Here is a 10398-nt window from a genome sequence, read left to right as displayed (position 1 = left end):
CCCTAGTGTTACAGGCGACTCTTTCCAACTCTTCTCAATACACACTACAATTGTGTTACTGAGACAGAAAAAAGTATCAATCCACTATTACTGAGTAAGGAGACTTATTCAAAAGGGATATTTTATTAAAATACGTTAGGGTTCTATAGAAAAAGATAGATTCGCCGTCGGATATACGAAACAGGTATAAGAAACAGTAATTCACGAGTGTGTGTTAGCAGATTTATGCATCCTAATTAGGAAAAGCGTGAAAAATTTATGTATATGCGGGTCGTGAGGGTCGCTTGGCGGGTGACCCTCCAAAGATTTTATAACCCTCAGGTGCGGTGAGGGTCGTCAGTCTACGACCCTCCCCTCCGGAGGGGCGGGTCGCGGGTCGCGAAGAGGGACCCACGGTCCGGGTCATGGCGAGGTCTAAGTGGGTATTGGTTGTGTCGGTTAGCCGCAGGCCGTTTCTGGCTCCCGTCCGGAGTATCTGCCTTGGGGCCCCTCTGGGCATGCCCAAGTATACCGAAACGCACGTGATGACGCTAATCCCTAGCATTCGTAGGATGATTGGTTCACGGTTGCCCCTCAAGTAGCTGCGGTCCCCGCGCCTCTTTGAGGTCCGTAACAATATCCTAATACTTACTACACCTCCTCTCTTTAGTAGAAGAGGGAGCTTAGTGTTACGCGTTGCCGACTGGTCACTGTGAGTTAGAATGTCCACGGGTTATACTTGCCTGATTCCAACTGCGGATTCCAAGAGTAGCTCGTAACCGTACCGATACTATACAAGCCTTACGTCGGGTTCGGGTCCTGTTAAGTATCTTGTAGAACGTGCTAGAAGTGCGCGCTAAGTAAGTCAATCACTAAGTGTCACTACTAAGTGAATCCTCTACTTGTAGGTTGGGTTGTCTTAAAGGTGAACTATAAAGTGCAAAGTACTGAAGGTAGTAACTAAGTAACAATGTGGGATTGATCGCGAAGAACTAAATACATAGTGCTGAATGAGTGTCCTTATATATCCAGTCTATCCGATCCCTAGCTATGACAGGTCATAGCCTTAGCTATGCTCGGGTCAGACCCTTGAGTATGATCCGATTATATAACGTGATACTTCCCTCATACCCCGGGATATGATGGGTTACGTGATCGTTGGGCTTCCTGATAACGTAACAATTGTGCCTTGTAACGTTATCCAATCCCAATCCTTGCTGACTGATCCAAGTTGATTGGACATCAGTGTTCCCTTCCCCTGCATTAGCGCTGTTGCGTGAGAGTCTCGTAACACTTAGCTAGAGCGGCGGTAGCAGGGGTAGCAGGCGAGGCTCTACGGCTATAAAGGCTGTTAGAAAAGGCCTTCGCTGTATCTTTCGTGGCTTTATCTAGATTTCTAGCCTTCAGCGTAACAGGGGCAAAGCCGTCCTAGCTATAGGCCTTCTTTAGGTGCTTACGAAGCCTAACGGTCTTCTAGAAGGGATTCTAGACGTCTGTTAGATATCTAGCGGATATCCTAGGGATATCTAGTGTCTTGACTTACTTTTCTATGCTCGCAATCCGGTACGCAGCAGAACACCTCTCCAACATAGACAATAACTTCGTCGTCCGTATTCTATTATCGTTATTAGTTATCTACCAGATATCAAGGGGATATCCACTTACTCTTTCGTATACTAGGAGGGTTAGCACACTAGAGGGGGTATTATTCAGGTAACGGTCGAACGCGCTGCAGTTCGCAAGGAACTTTGGCTTATTAACCTCAGTGGGAGTTATCTAGATAACTGTTAGATAACTACTAGATATCTAGCGCCTTGCCGTAGTCAGATATCTGGCAGGTATCTACTACCCCTCACCGCTTTCCGCTTTCAGTGCAGCCCAGACGTCTGCTAGATATCCAACCACTCTCCATCACTAGTATCACCACCAGCCACTCACCTTAAGCCGAAAAATGTTGAAACTTTCTCAAAATTGCTAGATCTGTGAGCCTGTCAGTTACCTAATAGATATCTGATAGATATTTGATGAAATTCGATGATTTAGGGATGAAACCTACCGTGGTTCGATAGCAAGGGGGTGGTGGGAGGGATATAGAGGAAGGAAAGTTATAAGTGGGGCTGTATGCCAAGGTATGTTATATAGGCCCACCATTATTGGAAACTAACCCGATTAGGCTTAGCGGATAAAAATAGTCGATGGTGGGTCATTTAATAGTCGACCTCAACTATTTCCTGGCCACGCCCCTTCATAACCACTCGACCTTCGTAGATTTTTGAATAAACCATTCAACTAGCCAATTCACCCACCACGACATGCCTAAATCTGCCGATTTCGACGAGAGCCGTATGGCTAAGGCCCCCGCAGCCGTAATACGCGAAAAGAAACCGAATATCGCGAAAATTGCGCGTGAATTCGACGTAGTCTATTCAACCCTTGCCGGTCGCGTCAGAAAAGCGAAATCCCCTGTTATCCAAAAGGAATCGAATCGATATACCCTTCGCTTATACCAGGAGAAAGCCTTGGTTAGGTGGATTGTTAAAATGCAGGATTGGAACCTCCCCCCTACCCCAGGGATTATCCAGGCGTAGTCGAATCGCGTACTCGCCCGATCGCGTCAGCCGGCTAAGCAGGTTAGCAAGATATAGGTATATCGCTTTATATCGCGTCTTCCAGAGCATCTAAGGCCTGTCAAGCAGAAGACAAAGGAATCGAAGCGAATCTAAGCCGAAGATAGGAGCGCGCTTGAGTATTGGTATAACTAGCTTGGTCAGCTACTCTATAGCGTACCCTCGCGTTTAGTATATAACTTTGATGAATACGGCTTCTAACCTATTCAAGGGCGATCGAGAAAGGTTATCGGCTCTAGCTTAGCTTACCCTGATCTAGCTGAAACTGATCGAGGCGAAACTATTACAGTAGTTAAATAGTTAAATATATCGCTGCTGATAGCTAGCTAATAGATCCGCTCTTTATCTTTAAGAGTAGCGGATCTAACTTTATAGAAGCCTGGTACGATAGTAGCGAAGCCCTTCTACCTAATACCGGCACTGCAATGTCACCGAACGGCTGGATTTCTGATAAACTAGCCCTGTCTTGGCTAGGGTATTTTATTAACGCGACTACTAGTGATCGCTTACTACTAGGCAAGAAGCGGTACCTTATCTTCGACGGGTACGGCGCGCATTTAACTCTCGAATTTCTAGAGAAATACGAGAAGTATACGATCGTACTATTCGTATTTCTACCGTATTCTACACACCTCTATTAACCGCTCGACGGGAAGCCCTTTTTAAATTATAAGCAGCAATTTCGGCTCGAGAATAATAAGCTATTATTTTAGGGTGGCCGACCGTACGGGAAGGCTGAATTTCTACGGATTATCTAGCCGATTCGTAAGCGAACATTCAACCCGCGAATTATTCGCGATTCCTTCAAAGATCGTGGTATCTAGCCAGTTAACAGTCGCGATATCGTAGATAGTCTTGTACAAGGCTCACTTTACGGTATTCCTGATCTATATACACCGGAGCTTCGATCGGCCGATCGTACACCATCTCTAGCACTATATACGCTATCTTCTAGTGTAGAAAATAGCCCTCCAGAGACTATCGAAGCGCTCGAGAGGAATCAGGCGAAGATCCTAAGAGATATCACCTCTAATTCAGCGAAAGCTCAGCGAAATCTCACTAGGATCTTCTAACACCAGCGAGCGAAGCTTAAAGAGCTTGCTATAACGCAGGACTCGATTCGGCGCATTCGAGCTGCGCAAGCCCCCAACGTCGTGTATACACTAAGCGGCAGGTTAAACCGCAAAGCCAGGATAGTATCCTACGCCCTCGTGATGCGAATCGGTCAATTAAAGAGCGGAAGGAGAAGGCGTACGGCTTCAAGCCTTCACAACTATCGGATGAGACTATTCAGAGGGCAAAGGATAGTGCGAAGGAAGCGAAGGATAAAGGAGAGCTCTTTTTTATGGGTTAATTGCGTGTTTTTAGCTAGTTTTGGTTGATTAATCGCATGGTTTATTCAAAAATCTATGAAGGTCGAGTGGTTATGAAGGGGCGAGGCGCACCCATATGCGGGAGCGTATGGGTGGGTCGCAGCGTAGCGAAGGGCACGGATACCAGCTATACACTCAATTAACTAGGATGCGGGTTCCGTCGGTAAAGTGGGTCCCATAGTTAAGAAACCAACCCTAAGTGGGATACGCCTGTATTCCGGATTTCCCCATGGGATAGGCCACGCTATCCTGGTTAGGATATCGTCACTCTCTTGGCGAGAGAGTCGAAATTTTCACCCTTGCGATAGTGAGATGCGACAAAAACATACACGCGGATTTCACGAGATGTACTGTGTGCAATCCAAATTTACTATTCATGTAGCTGGAATAATCTTTACGGGTCCATTTGCATATCTGATCATAAACCTAAGTACAGACCGGCAGAGAAGTAAACCGGCCACTGACAGCTCCGCCTCGCCGCACTCCATACGGTCTCGACATTTCAAACTATCCAAATTCCAGTCCAATCACCAAATAAACTCAAAGATAGCTCTGCTTCCAAGTTCTTGGACCATTAAGCCCCTCATCTCTCATGAAAATATCGTAACCCTGGCGCTGCCAGCACCACTCCAAGCTTCCACCGCCACGACCTGATAATTGAAATTACTGTTGCCGAAACCATGCTTCGCCCAGAAGTTGAAGTGATTGGCAACGGTCACCGTTCCAGATGTACGCGGGCTCTCTCGAACAGAGAAGTACTGCGTGAAAGTGCTCGTCCCCGTGATCGATGGCTGGTTAGTCCGAGTGTCGGTGCAGACTTGGTAGGTGGCTCCATCAGAGGATAGGGTACCAAGACTTGTGGCCGAACTGCAAGGGTTGTAATTGCCGTAGTTCTCGACGATGTAGTACTCGGCCTGAGGAGAGTTCACCCAACCGTACACAGCGAGGTAGGAACCAGAGCCAGAAGCGCTGTAGCTGGCAGAGTAGGTGATAGAGCTGACAAACGTTAAATTTTCGACTTATATAATAAAAGAAAATTATCCACTTAGAAGAGCCAGTGCTCCAGCCCAAACCAACGACAAAATCGGAGCTAACTCCGTCTTCCCAGTACATGGAATATGTTCCGGCACCCTCGTTGTAGGTAAAGTCACCAAGGTTGCCGTTGTAGTTCTGAACGTAGTTGATACCAGCACTTCGTGGCAACAGGCCAGGTTCGGTTCCAGGAGCAGCGAGTACCGCGGCCAAGAAACCTGTTAGAGCTGCAGTGACCTTCATGATCATTGAAGGAAATTGAATGCTGGTGAGTGAATATGTGTATCTTGAAAAAAACAGACGATGCTGGTCAGTGTTGCTGCGAGCCCGTTTCAATATATTTATGATTTGCAAAATATCATTTATCCCTTTTCCCCGCACGACGAGGCGGTTCGGGTATGTGCATTTTACGGCATAGTCTTTGGTGGCTGAGCGAGAGGAGCTTGTTTTGAGCCTGGGTTTCAAGTGCGGCTACCGGTCTCGGCACTTTGGTTAGAAGACTGCATATGGCTAAAAGGACTGGATTTGGCTAAAAGGACTACATTTGGCTGAAAGAGCCGCACTTGGGTAACAGTTGGTAAAAAGCGTGAATAGGAAAGTGGGGATTCTTCACAGTTCCCCGCAGATTTCCCAGATTGGCCGGCAGAATTCCCGGCAGAACTTTCTTGGCTCGCAGTCATCATCGCTGTACGGCTATCCGCTTTGGGTGCGCCACATGGCAATAACCCATTCGTCGTAGAATTTGGACCTACCTAGTTACAGAGTATTCAATCGGCTCTCTGAGCCACCCAACATGCCTAAATCTCCTAATTGTTAGGATGGGTTTCGCCGAAACCTTCCCAGTTGTCATGACCCAAAAACAGCGGAATCTCTCGAAGATTGCGCGTGAAATCAATGTGCTTGCTATATACCACCCCTACCAGTCGCGTGAAAAAGGCTAAATTGCCTATTACCCCTACCAAGTCGCAGAGGACATTCAACAGCCATACAGGAGAACGCATTGACCAGTTGTATATTCCAATTGCATGCGTGGAACCAGCCACACACTTCAGGACTTATACAAGCGTGGGTAAATCGCGCACTGGCCCGGGCGGGCCAGAATAGATAGGTTAGAAAGATGTGACTCGTACCTAGACCTGCCACTTACCTGCCCCGCTGGTCCAAGTTCCAGTCCCTCACCCGAACCTTCGAGGATCAGGGTCAGTGATGTTGGACCCTGACTCTCCGAGGGTCTTATGGTCACCCTCACCGACCCTCAAAAGCTATACCTTACCAATTTGGGAAACGCTTTGCCCAATTAGGTCGAGTGAACTAAGTTATTTGACTCCGGAGGTTGACATAAAAGTGACTTTTGTGCCTGAAACGTGACTGTTTTAGACAGAATCAATCACATAAGGACCCTAAGGGTCACCCGCAGGTAACCCCCTTAAGAGTCCGACCTTTAGGCAAACCGAAAGATCTTCAAGGTCGGTAACTCGATCACTTACCCGCCCCTGGGTTAGGTGGAGCGTCTGGAAGGTCACCCGCGGGTGAAGGCCAGGTCAACTTATATGTAGCACCATAAAGCGATCGATCATTACCTAATAAGCAGCGTATAGTCAATTTTTGATACAGATTGCGTGGAAATTGCCTCCCTACATATAGCTGTTTTGAAGAAGGATACAAAAGTTGAGGAGGCTATATGCAAGATATTTCAGGACACAGAAGAATCAAAGAAAAGAAAATCTGATCTATATAGATCAGCGCGATGAGTTTGACAATTACTGCACCATCGTATGCATTATCAAAGGTTTCCTTATCCCTGCTAGGGCTGATATCGACCGCAGAGATCGCTTTTTTACGCCTCTAATATACGAATGCTGTCAGGGAGATGAGGAAATAAATTTATATTTGCTGGACTGTGGCGCCGTTGTTGCCGTCCGCAACTTCTTCGATCTATCTGCACTAGAGTTTATCAAGCTAGAGAACTGTCAGAAAAAATATGATTTACTTCAGCGACTAGGATATTCTGCTGGCCGACCACAGCTTGATACGGCACTTTTGTATGCTTTCAACACCTCGAAGGACCCTGCCCGGTTCTAATGCAGTGTGGTTAAATTGTTTTGATTGGTAGTCAACTTACATGAATAATCTACTAATTATCCATACATAATTCATCCGAAGCTTAGGCGGGCGCAGTAGCTAGACCAAAGCCGTAACCCCGCTTGCAAATAGAACGCATGCAATGGCTAATAATGGAGGATTTTGTATACATTGAAGAATTGCACGACCGGTATCATTAGTGTTCAATAACTTTTCTATCTAACCTGACTGTTACAATATGGTAAAGGTGCCAGGTACCACAAGAAAATTAGCTAGCAAAGCCCAGTTTACGACACTATTCGTAAGGTTATATCACATCTCCGTATTTCATCCTCTTCCAGCATTTTCATATAACGAAATTCGGCAGGGTAGTGCTTATCTATTATTTGCACAGATACATTACGAACAGTAGGAGAGCGTATCAAGACCTCCGATGAAGAGGGGCTTATTGCAGACAAGTTAGTAGTTCAGGACCTTAGGGACAGAGTTTAGCACCACAAGAAAGCACACGCGGGATCCAGGATTTCATTATAAACAAGTTCTTGACTTTGTTTGGAATCTACAATTCATGCCGTGGGAGGGTTTATAAAGAAATTATAGATATCAGATAACGGGTGCAACGCCAGTATCGCTCCGGAAGCCACTATATTCCCGTCTAAGAAAATCAACTCTTTAAGTCTTTAAGATATACCTAACGTGGAACTTCACGAACGCTATAAAGCACAGAAAATAACCTGTTACAATCCACGTATAAATCTCGATGGTGGCGTGGGTAGACCGTGTTAATGAGGATGGACTTTGGTCTTTATGTAGTTAACTTTTCTTGACTCGAAGCACCCCAAGTTTCAATTTCTACACCGCCTTCAATTTGTCGGAGGGTCAAGTCGAATTCGAGCTTTACGCGCCCTTTTCCCTTTAAACAACGTGACCCGTCATAGTAGTACAGGTCTCGTAGATCTCCACATTAGTACTTCAATGCTTTCCCGGTTACTCTACGCAGTTGGTCAGGTCACCCATGTGGTAGAATCCTGCTTATGTATATGCGAGTACTAGTACTTCTTAGGCTTGAGTCTAATTATTTCGCGGAAGACATCTATACCCTATATGGGACTTTAGGCTCTTGTACCCCGTAATTGCGGGCAAAACTGCGGCAATATAGGCTAAAACTCCAGAATGGCCTTTCTTCACGGTTCGACCCCCTTAATCCCCCCTCATACCCCGGAGTATATTTTCTTACTCTCTTTCTCACTCCGCAAATTTCCCTTCATGAACTACTGAACTTGGCACCACCGAATCATGGAGCCGATACGAGAACAGCATGAAGACCGGGAAGCATTCCTTCCCAAGGATCCCGAGGATGATTCGTTCCTAGAGAAGAATTCACGAGAAATGCCGTCGGTTTGGAAACGGCATAGGCGTTTGATTTTGGAGATCGCGATGACATTCCTGATTGTTGCTTTTTTCCTCAATTCCCTCTCCAACAGAACAACACAAAAAGCATCTCCAATACCGAAATGTACGTTTTTATTACGTATCAACAAAGACTAGCATTTAATTACGATGACTGAAAGAAAGCCATAAAGTTCCAAGAAAGACCTATACATTTACCAGCAATCCAAGATACCTACACGACGACATGTTTTCCAGCAGAAATGAAACGATTCGTACACTTCATAACTGGATAGAGCTGAGCGCAAGTAAGTAAATAATCTCCTCGATTACAACTGATAAATTTATGTACAATAAACTAATAAAAATCCACTGATCTAGCTGGCAGAGGATATATAGGAGTAGACAATCCGGAGTCCTTTGACCTGCCTGAGCCGTACAGCGTGAATTTGCATTTTCAAGCCAAGCCAGCATACATGATGTCGGTCTTTCACCAGCTTCATTGCCTTGTACGTATAATTTGAAAAATCAATCAACAAAATCATCTGCTGATAATACTGTTCTAGTCATATATTGTCCAGCGATATCAAACGGCATTTGACGGAGCAGAATTAACCCATGAGATAGCCCATCACTCCGCGCACTGTTTCGACTATCTTCGACAGGCAATTATGTGTGCTGCAGATACCTCTCTAGAGGGAAAAACAGAGGCGGGGCCTGGATGGGGTTCAAACCATGAGTGTACGGATTATGATGCGTTGTTGGCATGGGCGGACAAGAGCTCTATAAATTGGCTCCCTGGAAACCTTCCCGATGAAACTGTACTTTAAATGATCCTTGATGCTTGATGGTTTCCGACAATCGCACTACTAATATATTAAAATACTGGAAGTGAATACTAGATCCATTCATAATTGTAACCTTATGTTCGACAAGGAAGCAGAGAATTCATCCAAACCGGACGCCAGGCTGCTGTCGAAGAGATATGTTGACAGGCTACGTTCGTGTCCTGTGGAAAACTTTAAAGATTTTTCTCTGGCTAGTGTTGATGATTGAAAATGGGGGTACTAATTTCTAGAACGTCAAAGGAGCGGCAATCTAAAAAAAACAGGTTGTAAGTGTCGAACTGGGAAATGTCATAATTGCTCAAAGCGAGAGCCTCCTCGAAAATATCCTCATCCGTGGAGACGTTATCGGACCCGTCAACCACCGGGGGCAAGTTCGGATTCGGATACGGCCCGTCATAATCATCCAGACTGACGGGACACTCGTTGAACCAGGTGTTTGCAATCACGGTTACGGGGTATTTAGATCCCCGGTATTCGATGGTTTGAGACCCTCCCTTTCACGATGACTTCAGCAAACCCGGTCCAGTTCGTGATCCGAGCGTGTAAAAGTTTTACCAGTGACCTCCACAAGGCCGCACAGTCCGTCCCAGGGCGATCCCTGCGTTGCTCTATTGACGGTGGTTACGGACAAATCCCGAAATTTAGGACTTTTGACAAAGTCATACTTATTACCGCGAGCAGTGGCGCAAGCTTTACATTTCCTGTCGCGTTGGACCTGATTAAAAATTCAGCGATGAAAAGGGCTACGAAGAGTATTGATTTTATCTGGATTATTCGGCACCGTAGTAAGTTACGGTAACCTCGATTTTGACCAGATGCAAGTGCTGATAACACGAAGACACGCTTGACTGGTTCAAGAATGAACTAAAGCACATTGTGATGAGCCACATGGCCAATGTGGTTATATACGTCACTCGTGATCCCAGTTTGTCTCCTGCGCTGGCCCAGAATGCTACTTGCAGCGATCTAGAAAAAGGCCTTGCGGACAGCATTGAAGATACAAGTTGGTTTGAGTCTACAGAAATAATAAACGATCACAGCAGGGGGAAAGTAGGCTAACCTATAGGC

General features: G+C 45.8%; 1 protein-coding gene across 1 annotated transcript; it reads right to left on the bottom strand.

The window, feature by feature from the left end:
• Positions 1-4569: 4569 nt before the first annotated feature.
• Positions 4570-5254, bottom strand: N7473_008587 (glycoside hydrolase family 11 protein; the record flags this gene model as incomplete). The annotated part of the gene is made up of 2 exons (XM_057154527.1): positions 4570-4975; positions 5025-5254. 2 exons carry the CDS (start codon positions 5252-5254, stop codon positions 4570-4572), a joined length of 636 nt encoding a protein of 211 aa, XP_057005657.1.
• Positions 5255-10398: the final 5144 nt, after the last annotated feature.

This window comes from Penicillium subrubescens, assembly GCF_028828155.1.
Source record: "Penicillium subrubescens strain IBT 31985 chromosome Unknown utg000006l_segment0_segment0, whole genome shotgun sequence".
In the NCBI taxonomy this organism is placed as follows: domain Eukaryota; kingdom Fungi; phylum Ascomycota; class Eurotiomycetes; order Eurotiales; family Aspergillaceae; genus Penicillium; species Penicillium subrubescens.
This window is presented reverse-complemented; position numbering and strand designations above follow the sequence as displayed.